Source organism: Balaenoptera acutorostrata, chromosome 11 (assembly GCF_949987535.1).
Source record: "Balaenoptera acutorostrata chromosome 11, mBalAcu1.1, whole genome shotgun sequence".
Lineage (NCBI taxonomy): Eukaryota > Metazoa > Chordata > Mammalia > Artiodactyla > Balaenopteridae > Balaenoptera > Balaenoptera acutorostrata.
This window is the reverse complement of record NC_080074.1, coordinates 62638546-62651508: the sequence shown is the minus strand read 5'-3', so window position 1 is coordinate 62651508 and position 12963 is coordinate 62638546. Positions and strand designations below refer to the sequence as shown.

At 47.8% G+C, this 12963-nt stretch overlaps 2 protein-coding genes across 11 annotated transcripts in view; one reads left to right on the top strand and one right to left on the bottom strand.

Moving 5' to 3' along the window:
• CSAD (cysteine sulfinic acid decarboxylase) overlaps positions 1–4049 on the bottom strand; it is a 25033-nt gene extending 20984 nt beyond the window's left edge. For 2 of the 6 annotated variants that reach the window (XM_007179802.2, XM_057556074.1), the window contains exon 1: positions 3692–3822. The gene's annotated coding sequence lies outside the window, so the exon portion shown is untranslated. The other 4 variants (XM_057556072.1, XM_057556075.1, XM_057556071.1 and 1 more) reach the window with 4 other exon arrangements.
• On the top strand, positions 3662–12963 carry ZNF740 (zinc finger protein 740). 5 transcript variants are annotated; one of them, XR_009009668.1, is made up of 8 exons: positions 3662–3797; positions 4633–4947; positions 6896–7045; positions 7408–7497; positions 8088–8211; positions 8519–8637; positions 9629–10394; positions 10670–12963. XR_009009668.1 is itself a non-coding variant. In XM_057556079.1 (8 exons), exons 2-7 carry the CDS (start codon positions 4939–4941, stop codon positions 10353–10355), a joined length of 513 nt encoding a protein of 170 aa, XP_057412062.1. In that variant the 5' UTR covers positions 3662–3797; positions 4633–4938; the 3' UTR covers positions 10356–10394; positions 10670–12963. The 5 variants fall into 5 exon arrangements, 4 of the variants coding, with proteins under 4 accessions (XP_057412062.1, XP_057412061.1, XP_057412059.1 ...); XM_057556079.1 differs by having other exon boundaries at positions 10335–10394; XM_057556078.1 differs by having other exon boundaries at positions 10335–12963.

Genomic DNA, 12963 nt, shown 5'->3' with positions numbered 1-12963 from the left:
AGCCTCACAGTAGTGCTAGAAATTAGCCTGAAAAAGTATTTATTCACCCTCATTTTCAAGTCAAGGGCTCTTGAGCCAAAAAAAGTGAGATTAATTTGTCCAAGATTACAAACGTGACATGGGAGGAAGCCTAGATCGCTGATTTTCTGGCATCTAGGCTAGTACCTCTCCCATTACATTATTGGTCCCTTTTAAGTCTGGCATTTCTCACTACTCACCACACACACAAATAAACTGCAGGGACTTCCCTGGTGGCGCAGTGGTTAAGAATCCACCTGCCAATGCAGGGGACATGGGTTCGAGCCCTGGTCCGGGAAGATCCCACATGCCACGGAGCAGCTAAGCCCGTGCGCCACAACTACTAAGCCTGCGCTCTAGGGCCTGCGAGCCAAAACTACTGAGCCCGCGTGCTGCAACTACTGAAGCCCGCACTCCTAGAGCCTGTGCTCCACAACGAGAAGCCACCGCAATGAGAAGCCCGCGCACCACAACAAAGAACAGCCCCCACTCACCACAACTAGAGAAAGCCCGCGCGCAGCAAGACCCAACGCAGCCAAAAATTAATTAATTTAAAAATAAATAAATAAAATAAAAATTAAAAAAAATTAACTGCAGCTGAGATAAAGACATAAAACTGAAAACATACAACCATAAAAATACCAGAAGTAAGTACAGGGAAAAATTTCTATAATCATGAGGTAGCATATCACAAAAACCCAAAAGCCGCAGGCAGATCTGACTACGTAAAACTTTTAAAACTCTGTGTAAAGAAAGACACCATTAAAGTGGTTAGGGACTTCCCTGGAGGTCCAGTGGCTAAGACTCTGCGCTCCCAATGCAGGGGGCTGGGGTTCAATCCCTGGTCAGGGAACTAGATCTCGCATACCGCAACTAAAGATCCCGCACGCGGCAACGAAGATCCCATGTGCCACAACTATGACCCAATGCAGCTACATAAATAAATTTTTTAAAAAATAAAGTGGTTAAAGATGATTTATGGCTTTATTTCCCCTCCCCCACCATTATTTTACCTACTCATTGCTTTCCAAAAATGGTTTTTGCTTTCCTTGCAATTTTTCCTTTCCATGCAGATTTAAAAGTCAGCTTAAGTTCCATGCAAAGTCCTGTTTTAATAAGAATTTAACCTAAAGTAAAAACTGTGTCTCTGCAATATTAAGTCTTCCTATTCACGGAAATGGTAAAACTCTCCATCTAATCAAGCCTTTTGGGAATTCTCTGGCAGTCCAGTGGTTAGGACTCAGTGCTTTCACTGCCTTGGCCCAGGTTCGATCCCCGGTCGGGGAACTAAGATCCCGCAAGCCACATGGTGCAGCCAAAAACAATAATCGGCCCTCTTTTTCTTCCACTAAAATAATCTGATTTTCTTAATGCATAATTTGCAATTTCCTGTTAAATTATGCCTATAATGTAACATTTTTATTGTGAATGAGACCTTTCTATGACATTTTTATGGTTGATTATTGTTCTCATATCTTATTTATATAATTTTTGTTTGTTAATCGTATATCTGGCGATGCTGCTGAACTCACTGGTTTTAGTATTTTGTCAACTGATTCTCTTTGTGGATGGATATATCATGTGAAAATAATGAGTATAAAAATATGAAAATAATAATGACTTTTGGGTGGCCAGTACCTCTAATAGAATATTAGTTTTGATTGTAAACATTCCTGTCTTGTTACTATTTTCATAGGAATGTTTCAAATATTTTCCCATAAAGCATAACTTTCACTCTAAAAAAAGTTCAAAGATAAATGAAAAACGAAGAGAAAATATTTTAAAAGCATATGACAAATGAAAAGTTAATATAACATAGAGATTACTATCAATCAATACGAAATAGACAAATGATCTTTTTTTCCTTAACAGGCAAAAGATGTGAACAGGCAGTTTACAAAAACAATTCAAATGGTCAAAAAGCAACAAGAGATGCTCAACTTCACTATTAACGACATGCAACTTAAAATAATGAAATTACTATTTTTCACCTATCAACTTGGCAACTGTACAAAAATTCATAGCATCCAGTATTGCCAAGGTTGTAGGAAACGGGGACATTCACACATGGCTCTGAGTGTGTAAATTGTCACAAACTTCTGAAATTCAATTTCACAGAATCTATTAAAATTTAAAATGCACATATCCTACCTACGAATCTATCTAGAAAAACAAAAAGATAACTATATAAGGATGTTCATTACAGCATGGTTTATAAGACAAAAAAGCTATTAGTAACCTAAATGTTCATCAGGATGGGTCTAGACAAATTAAAATAGTTGGAATACTATGCAACAATTTTTAAAATGTGAAATGACTTAGAAAATGTCTAAAATACACTTGTGTGGTCCATTGTAGGTGCTCAAAAATATGTTTTGGATGAAATAACAAATTTATGAACATAGAAAAAAGCCTGGAGGTATATACACCAAACTTGTAAAAGTGACTACCCTCAGGAGCATGGAATAGTAAATGGCAAAATATTTTTTGCCTTTTAATTCTTTTCTGCCGTGTGGACTTATAAAAATAAGCATGAGCTAATTTTTTTAAATTAAAGCTTTATTTCTGATGATCTCACTTCATTTTATCTGGTCTATGATGATCTTAAGAGCACAAGGATTTGCTGCTGTCAATTACTCAAAAAATGGAGCGCTCAGGGAAATGAAATCTGTGTACAAAAAGTGGCTGGCAATTCTTGTCTTCTTTCATAAATATTTTTTTTTTCTTTTGGCAGCTCCGTTAATTCTCCTAAACTCACAATCTGACACACCTAAATAGAATCGACATTTCCTTCCATCAAGTGCACTAAATGCATAGCCCATCTTTAGCAGAACCCCTCCCTAAAGTTGGGAATAGAATTTAAAGAAAGGCTCAAGTTTTCCTAACGTAGCAGGTCCCACGGGCCACCCTGCATCGCTAAGTCTCCAAAGAGATTACATTCTCCTACTGAGGGGAGTCCTATGGCTTTTTCCAGGCGAGGAGGCCAAGGTTAGATGCTGGACGGTCTGGAATAAAGGCGGAAGCGATGTAAGAAAATCAGAGGCTTCGGGGTGCGCAGACCATGTCAGGGCATCCGTTCTCAGATTGGAGTCGAGTGTACTCGGCAGGAGCGTGCAAAAAAATTTAACTCCCCTCCCAGGTGACGCGGCGGCCCTCAGAATCTGCAGATCTGGGCCTGATGGAAAGGTCGGGTAAAGATGACCTCGACCGAATTACGTGAAAAAGCCTGGTACAAAGTATTCTGGCTTTATTTGGGGCTCCAGGCTCAGAAGCAACAGGGAGAACATCTGGGAGGAAGGGAGAGTGATGGCGCTTCTTCAGGAGTACTAACCAGCTCACCTAGCAAAACCGCTCAACGAACACTCAGCGTACCAACATTTCAGGGCCCTCGTTCCTTCCCTGAATCAAGATGGCCGCCGAGGCGCGCCCCAACCACGGCGCAAGCGCCGTACCTCCGGTCCTCCCTCTTCCCGTCCTTCCGCGCGCCGGCACCGCCCACTCGCCAGCTGCACTCCCTCGGTGAGCCCTCAGCCTCACCCCCTTTCTGTCTGCCCCCGCCCGTCCAGGGTCGCGAGCCCGGAAGTGGATAATGCTGCTCAGGGGGGAGAGGACTAGGGGGGAAGGGGAAGTGCTTCCGGGGAAACGGGTCCCGGGTTGGTGTTTGTAAACTTGCCTCGGTTCCGGCGGGGGCAGCGGTGGCCACGGGGTTGGCACGGCGTGCTGCGGCCTGGAGGAGGGGCCGCGCGGCGGGGGAGACAGCAGGAGGCCGCGCCTGGCAGGTAGGAGCACGCCCCAGGGAGCGCAGCGTCGTCTGGGCAGACGGCAACGCTTCAGCAGTTCGCAGGCCGTGGGGCGCCGCGCGGGAAGGGGGAGGGGAGGGGAGGAGGGGCGCGTGGCGAAGGGAGGGCGCTCCCGGGGAGGGGTAGGGGCCGCGCGCACACCACCGTCCGGCCGCGTCACCGGCTGGGCTGAGGGGGCTTGCTCGGAAGGGACGCGGGCGCGAGCACGCACCTTGCGCGCTCCTCGGCTCTCTCCGGGTGCGTGCGGCGGGCGCAGCGGCTGGCTGGCTGGCTGGCTGGCTGGCTGGCGCGAGGGAGGGAAGATGGGAGGGAATGCACAGAGTTGGGCTTCGCCTCCCTGCCTTCCACCTCCGCAGCGAGTTTACGTACCTTCGGGCGGACACGGAGAATGCGTACGTGTGGGCCGGCCCGGGCGCGTACTGCCGGTTCGGTTTCTGCCTACTGCCTACTGCCCAAGCGCCCTGAGCTTTTCTCTACCCCACTTCTGGTCGCCTTAATAGAATGCGAGCTTCGCGGGCCGGCCCGCTGGACACAAAAGCCCCAGAGGACCTCCGCCCCCTTCTTCCAGTTCTAAGATGGCAAATCCAAGCAGTTGGCCTGCTGCAGTTCCTCCACCAGAGGCCCCAGTTACTTTTGCTCCTGTTGGCTGCCCGGAGACCAGTTTCAACTCATGACCTAGAAAGAAAACTCTGCTTGACTGATGTCTTCTTTTGGAGTTGCACAGAGAGCGCCTGGCAAAAAAGAGAGTTCACCTCACTGCAGGTTGGCCTGAGGATGTTGCACCTAACAGCCCCATCTCCCTTTCTGGTTTCAGGTTTCTGAAACAGATCGTGAACTTCATCCAGAGAATTCAGCTGGAAAACCAAGACTGGCAGACTCTTTCTTCAGACAGTAGGCAGGAGCCAGGCAGAGATCAAGGATTCTTGGAACATCTATCTTCCTTTTGGAGGACACTAAGTTCTGTCTGAAGACAAAGGCAGTTCAGTATGGCAGCAGGACTGAAGGGACGCGAAGGAGTTGTTACAGTGATTTGGTGACAGTTCTTCAAACAACAGTGTCTTAAGGAAAGGTGGATCGAGAAACTCCTGAACTTTTGGGTTGCATTAAGTGAGAAATCAGCATGGCTCAGGTAAAAAGCTCTCGAGTCCTCCTCCTTCAAGATCACTGGGAAGCGTGTTTGCAATTTCACTCTTGAATGCTGCCTTAGTCAACATATTGACCAACCCAGTGAGCGAAGCTCTGTATTAAGCACCAGGGGGAGATCTAGAGGAAGGAAAGGAGACAGGCCACAGCCCCTGCCTTCAGGGAGCTTCCAGTCAAATGAAGGAGGTAGGCTATACTGCATCACAGGCCCTGATGGGACATTTGCAAAGCAACATGTACTCAGTTTACACTCGGTACATTAACTGCTGAGGGGCATGAGGGAGTGAACAGTCTGGTGAATGCTTTATTTTTTTCAGCAGGAATTTAGTGAGCTCCTGTTACATGCGAGGCATTGTGCTGGGAATACAAAGATGAATAAAATTGTCCCTGTCCCCAGCAAGCTTCCAGGCTAGTTGGGTTGGGGCCGGGGGAGATGAAGAGACATTCTATTGTTTATCTTTATATTCGCAACACCTTGCCTAGTGGCTGGCTAGTAGTAGAGACGTAGTGAATCTGTTGATTGAAGGAACGTGCAATAATAGAGGTATGTACACTGAAAAGGAAGGAATGATCCTTCTGCTTGGATGAAAAAAGTTGAAGCTGGAAGGATGCATAGGATTTTGCTAGATAAACAAGCAGAACAGGGCATTCAGACAAGGAGAACTGCATGGGCAGAGGCTTAGAGACATGGAAGGATGTGATGACGTTAGGAGTACCGCAGGTAGTTTGCTAGTTAAGGAGGAGAGGATTTAAGTGGGGCATGGTTAGAGGAATATGATAGATAGTGATAGATGGGAACGTTAGGGTAAGGGAGTTGTTTCCTGGAGAAACAAGCAGAGTGTGACTGAAGGGCCTTTTATGCCTTGCTGAGGAATTAGTCTTTATTCTGTAAGGAATGGGAACTCTCTGAAGAATGTTAAGCAGCAGAGTGACATCACATCAGTGTATTTGGAAGGTAATTGTCATTGCAGGGATACAGGATGGATAGGAGAGACAGGATGACTTGATAGGTTATTGTAGTTATCTGGGTAGAAAAGCTATATGCAGGCAACCCCAGAGCTGCTCCCAGCTTCCTTCCAGGGACCCTCCCCTACCAGTCTCACCAGGATGGCAGCCTGATTACAGTATATTTGGCTTTCTTCCAGCTGCATGCATAGCTTCCTCCTTTCCACGCAGAGTAGGAGCCCTTCAGTTTCTTCTTCCTTTGTTTGCAGCCCACTTCACAGCATCGTGTTCACTCTTGCTTAAGGCATTTTTAAACTGTATGTATAGCAGGGAATATGAAAAAATATGGATGTGCACACATATAAATGGTGGGCCGGGAGGGGGAGAGAAATTGTATATTCAACTCCAGAATCCTTCCAAGTGGTTTAATTTTTATATCTGTTGTAATTGGCAACATCTAGGGAATTTAAAATCTAAAGGGAGAAATTAATCTAACTTTACTGATAAACATGTTTGTAGGACCCGATAGAATGTACATTTGGCACCAGTGAGGTCTGCCAATCATCAGTGGGCTCTGTGAAGCTGAGTGTCATCAAGAGTGGAAGAAGGAAGTTCCCCTAGAAATCTCCCGTGTCAGTGGGTCAACAGGAGAGACCCTCATGCCCACACACAAGGCTTAGAAATACTTCAAAGTAATACATAGACACACGCTTTACCCAGCACAGTGCTAATGACAGAAGTGTCAGTGACATTTGATTATTCACTTGGTCTGTATCTAAATGCTGACAGATGACAAAATGAGTAGTACCTGGTGAGATGAGTTAGGGAGGACTCTTGAAGGAAGCTGGGTTTTGTGGTGAGGAGGGACGCTCCCTAGAGAGAAGCAGCATGTTAGTAGCTGGGTGTGAAAGGTAGTTCTATAGAAGTTGGCAGTCTGTTTTTGCCCTGCCCTGCCAGGTGACCTGACACCTCATCTCCTTTCAACTTAGGCAAGTCTCCTGGCTTGTGAAGGCCTAGCAGGTGTGAGTTTGGTTCCCACTGCAGCCAGCAAGAAGATGATGCTGAGCCAGATTGCCAGCAAGCAGGCCGAGAATGGAGAGCGGGCAGGTAGCCCTGATATGCTGAGGTGCTCGAGTCAGGTACAGCACTTGAGTCCATTGCGGCACCTGGGGGTCGGGTGGCCCGAGCTCTCTGCCAGAAGATGCCCAGCTTTGATTCCTTAGTGCTTCTATTTAGGGAAGTGGGAAAGGGGATCCAGCTGGGGAATGAATGAATGTGGGTATTTTAGAGGATACAGAAAAGGGTACAGAAAAGGAAGGTCTTTTCTGTACAACAGCTCCTTAAAACCAGGGTACTTGGAGAGGAAACGAATGCGTACTTTCTCTAAACCTTTGGGGCAGGTGATTTACTCTCATTTATAAGTTGTCTCAAAGCAGCTTTTTGGCCTCCTGTCTTGTGTTCTGAGATGGACTATGAATTTAGATTTGATTTGTATTCAAAGAGCCACCGAAAAGACAGCGATAAGTCCCGGAGCCGCAAAGACGATGACAGCTTGGCTGAGGCCTCTCATTCAAAAAAGACTGTTAAAAAGGCAGGTAATGGGGAATTCCCAGCGGTCCAGTGGTTAGGACTGGGCACTTTCACTGCCGAGGGCAGTCCCTGGTCGGAGACTAAGCTCCCACAAGCCATGTAGCACGGCCAAAAAAAAAAGAAAAAGGCAGGTAATGGGGTAACCCCGAAACTGGTCCAGTTTGGGAATAGGGCAGTCCTCCTCTTTGTTCCCTCTCTGGCTCAACCCGGAGCTCTCCCTAGATGTTTTGCTCCCTCATAGCCAGTGAGTGTGTCACCCTGATTCCATCCAGAGACCACTTTGGTAATTGATCTCTGCCCTCTCTGGAACATCCTTGGTAAGGGAAGGAGGGTCAGGGGAGCATGAAATTCTGTGGCAAAGGGGCAGGCAGACTCCCCCTCAGGTCAGTTCAGAGTGTTGGGTTTGACAAGGCAGATAGCTTGCCCACCCTACCTCCTTCCTTAGGAAGGTCTTTTAAGTCTAAGGAATATGGGAGATGACAGCATCAGAGAGGTTACTTTGTCCAGCAGTTGGAAATAAACCCAGAGCAGAATGGGGGCAAGAAGGGAGCAGAGGGATAGCCTCATGACATACCTGACTCTTGCCCCCAGGTGGTGGTAGTGGAACAAAATGGTTCTTTTCAAGTAAAGATTCCCAAAAACTTTGTTTGTGAACACTGCTTTGGAGCCTTTAGGAGCAGTTACCACCTCAAGAGGCACATCCTTATTCATACTGGTAAGTCTCTTGCTCACATTCAAAGGGGGAGAATAGTCCATAGTTTGTATTATATTTGTGTGTAGCTCTTGTTGGGTTTATTTTAAGGAGTAAGTATTAGGAATACTTACTAATAGAGAAAGAAGGTAAGTGAATGAGGCAGAGAGATTGTATGTATCTAGTGTCACTGAGACCAGCAGCTTTGGGGAGCTTTCCCCATTAGGTGTCTGCACATTACTAAAAGTTAAAGATTTCTGGGAAAATACCTGGAATGAGGTCCCTGCCATGCATACCTCCTGATGTTCGCTTCTCTCTCCACCTGGGCCAGGTGAGAAGCCATTTGAGTGTGACATATGTGATATGCGCTTCATCCAGAAGTACCACCTGGAGCGTCACAAGCGTGTACACAGTGGGGAAAAGCCTTACCAGTGTGAACGGTGTCATCAGGTAAGCTCACGTGTCATGCATTCACGCCCACACACAAACTTTCTTCCCTAAGAACCAGGGCTTGCCGCCATTCACTGCCTGACAAGGGGCCACCTAGCATTCCTGGCCATGATAGAGTTAGTACCTCAGGGTGATGTATATCTCTCTGGCCTTATGCAGCTGATCATGGGTAGGGGCCATTAGAATAATTGTAATAATAATAATAGCGTTTCTTGGGTACTTACTCTGTGCTAGGCACTGTGAGAGCATATTTGACATTACTTTGTTTAACCTTCACATTAACTCCGTGAGGAAGCTGTGTTGTCCTGATTTCACCCATGGGGAAATTGAGATTTAGAGAGGTTGAGTTTCCCGAGGACACAGCAGATCCGGGACGAGAGACAAATTGAATCGAACTGCAGAGCAGGTGCGCTTTGGAGGAAGAGATAAAATCTCTGCCCTGGGAGGTCAATATCTGATGTGTAGAGAATGTAAGAGCCAGGACCAAAATAAGACAAGAACAAGAGATGAGAAACGATAACAACCAACACTTCCTGGATGCTTTGCTGGGTCTCAGGCTTTGCTCCATGCTCTTAGGTTGAATCTGCAAAACACTAGAATGAAAGCTCCAGGAGGCAGAGACCTTGTCCCTCTGGTTCTCCACTCTGTCCTCAGCCCCAAGAACTGTACCTGCCTTGAGATAGATGCTCAATAAATGTGTGATAAATGAAGCAGCCACTCTGTGAGTAGGTACCTTTAGCCCCGTTTTACAGATGAGTGTACAGATTCAGGGCTGTTAGATAACTTGCCCAAGGTTGCACGGCTACTAAGCACTAGGCCAGAATTGAGACTTCAGAGATTGCATTCTTAACCACTGTGCACTCATGCCGTCTGTGTATGTGCCAAGGGGGTGTAGAATGGGATGTGTGCCTCTCCCGTGTGGGGAAGGCAGCTCTAGCCAATAGTAACTGAGTTTCTCCTCTCAGGCACTTAACCCTCCCTTTCTTCTCAGTGTTTTTCTCGGACAGATCGATTACTCAGACACAAACGGATGTGCCAAGGGTGCCAGTCCAAGACTTCCGACGGGCAGTTTTCTCTATAGGCGCAAGGGGCCCCGGGTGGTGGGAGTGATCAGAAGATTCTACCGAAGAGCGCACCCCTCTGGTCTGATGGTCCCACCACCACCCCGTCTGTACCTGTCCCCCTCCTGGAGGAGTGGACCCAGGAGACCAGAAGAGTGCATCGGGGACAGCGGGCCCCAGAGCTTCAGCTCTGTAAATAATCTGAGACTATGAGTATCTCGGGGAAGTTCCTTCAGCATTCCTGGGTAGGGAAGCTAGTCCCTGGACCCTTGTCTGAGGTCATAGGTGGGGACTAAAGGTACAGGACCAAGACTGAAGTGTGGCTCCCACAACCTTGGACTCCAGCTGGCAGCTGAAGTGGAAAAGATCGGGGAGAGGGATTTGTTTGTTTGTTCTGTTCTTGTTTTTGTTTATCCAAAAACAATTTCAGCAGGTGCACTGTGGAAACAGGTAATATGGAGGTATAGAGTCCTGGTCAAAGTAGGGACTGTGGCTGGTCCAGCCCTCCCCCAAAATTGAGTTTTTAGTTGCAGTTGATCCTCAGTGTTCCACAGCCCTGTACCTTATCTCCTGTTAGAAGGAGAATAGGATCAGGGATGGCAGCTGAGCTTACTTTGGTCTCCTTATACACTGTAGGGACAAAAGGAAGAACAGTGACAGGAGCAGACAAGGGCTGGATCCAAGAAGAGTGGACAGGTACCTCTCATTTCCTTCGGGGAAGAGCAAGAGTTGTGGCCATGGCTGTTGTAATGGCCCATGCCACTCTGGTACCTAATGGGGTCAGCTCAAGTGCCTTCTGGAGGAAACTTGGGTGAGAGTGGCCCGTGAAGCCCCTTTCCTTTCTCTCTTTGGGCAGTTGGTCTTGGAGATAGTTTTTGGCTACCTCGCTGATATTGACTCCTAAGCCAGACAGATGTTGAGCAGGAAGTCATGGATGTCAAAGTGGGTTCTCTCTCCTTGTGCCCTCTTAGGAGCAACCCAAGACTAGCCCCAAGTTGGGTAACAGCTGTTGAAGAAACGAAAGGAATTTGGTGTCCCCTGACATGACTGTTGAGCAGTGTGAGCTGCTCTCCCTGCCCAAGTCCTATCACTGTATTCAGGTAGAGGAGATAGGGGTCTGGCCTTCAGTCCCAAAGAGCAAGGGCTTGGCTTCCTTCCTGATGGCCGTCCCTACCCAACCAAGAACTGCGGGGGGTGGGGATGCTGCGGAGAAAAAACTGAGGAGGAAACCTAACGTAGGTTTTACTCTTAACTGTACTCTTTGCTCCTCTCTGCTCCGACCCCACCACCCTGTCCACCCCGCAAAAAGCGATCGGGGGGTGTGTGTGGGGGTGTGTGTGTGTGGTATGTGAGTGAGTGTTTTTGTATGCTTGGAGATGGCATATTATTGAGCCAAACCCTTCTCTAGCCCTCAGCTCGGGAGGATGAGCATAAAACAGCCTCTCCTGACCACCTCCCCCCCCCCACCAAACAAATCTGAAGGGTGCTTGAGGTCCCAAAAGAAGCTGAAGAACTCATCTTAGGGGACTGGAGGGCTTTGTTTTGGAGGGGATTTTTAAGATTGATTCAACAGACTGGTGGTTAGGATGTTTCTAACCCAAACCAGGGCTTGTGAATATGAATTTTCTAAAGTGAAATAAAAACCCTCTTTCTTCCTGCTAATTCAGGATCCTTATGGGAGGTTCTGGGGTTTGGTTGACTCCCAGGTTGTGGCCTGCCCTGACCTGTGGGGAGGAGGGGTGAGTAATTATGGAAGAATCATGGAGACTTGGCTTGGTGAACCTGACCAAGCTGTCAGTGGGGATCTGAGATGGCAATCTCCAGGAAGTGGTTTCATTTCCCAGAAAAATGTAGGCAGTAGCAGCAGCAGACTCCTGGCTGTTACTTATTCTGGAGGAAATGGCGGGGTGGGGGTCTCCGTACCTCTGAGGTGTGAGGATTTCAGGGAAAAAGAAAGGAGGCGTGGCACCCTTTAGATCTTTCCTGAAAGCATCTGAGATCCTGTGGGGGAGACGCTGGGGAATGTGTTTGCTACCTGTGCTTTTCTAGTTCTGTGCTGGCACTCCCATTTAATGTGGTCCAGAAACTAGACCGCGAGTCCTTGGACCTGCCCTTGGTCCCTGCAAGTAGGGCATCTTTCTGCATGTGATCCAGCCCCCTCCCTGTTAGAGGGCTCTGCTGGGGGCTGGGATTTGTCTAGGATACATTTAGAAAATTCTGTCCTTCCAAACGCGCTTTTGAAAGTGGGAGGCTTTGCTTCCTGTCACCTGCGGCTAATCTGTTTATGGTTGGGGTGAGTTGGGGTATGTGTGGAGAGAATCACACGAGTGATCTGTGCCCCTGAGTGTGCGAATGTGTGTTTACGTCCAGATGTGCCCTGGTCCTCTGCAGACCTTGGCTTCCTGCCTGGGTGGGCGGGAGAGAGGGAACTACTAAGCGTATGTGCAAAGAGCCATACCAGAACCACCCCTGCCGAGGACTGGGTGAGGGGAAACACAGGAGCAGGTGGTTAGCTCAGTTGTCCAGGTGCTGATGGTCTGGGGCCATGGATGTGTGAGGAGAGAGGAGCTGAGAGGCCAAAGGAGTGATTTAGCGCCCAGGGAGCCCAGGAGTCCCACTTACACCCCAGGGAAATCACAGACCAAGACCGCTGCAAAGGCTCCTGGGCCCAATGTTCCACCCCACTGCTGGGTGGGGTCTAGCACTGGAAAGCCACCTCAGGTGTGTCTGGAGTGAAGGGAGAGGGAGGTAGGGCCGGTTCTTAAAGACCAGGACATGGGATTCAGGGACCTGGGAAAGAGTAGCGCCAGTTCCTAGGTGGGCTCCTGTACCAGGTCCCACCAGCCCTGCCCTTCCCAGCACCCCAAGTCTTTTCCGTCCACCCCCCCCAATAGCCTCTTGTCATCACTTAGCTACTGATTGTGCCCCCATGGCTTGACATTGGAGGGTTAAATGAGGCGTGGAGTCCGCCACAACTTTTAACCCTCTCCCCAGATGTTCTTTGCCTCTGTGTGGCCCTGGGGCTTTTATCTTAATCCCTCCTACCCTACCCTTCCTCTCCATCCTCTTTTTTTTTTTTTTTTTTTTTTTTTAATATACTTATTTTGCTATTGGGGGAGGGGGATATCAAATGAACAAGATCACTTTTAAATGGTAGTTTTTATAAAATGTTATAAACTTGTATCTTTTTACCATTAAAGTGCAGTGTATGTTCCTTCGTGATATATTTAGGATATTTAAATAAAAAGAAAATGGGGCTTTTGTA

Coding starts and splice junctions, on each gene's coding strand:
- ZNF740 (XM_057556076.1), top strand. Junction 7,498..8,087: donor CAAAAAAGACTGTTAAAAAG/GCAGGTAATGGG, acceptor TCTTGCCCCCAG/GTGGTGGTAGTGGAACAAAA. Junction 8,638..9,628: donor AGTGTGAACGGTGTCATCAG/GTAAGCTCACGT, acceptor CTTTCTTCTCAG/TGTTTTTCTCGGACAGATCG.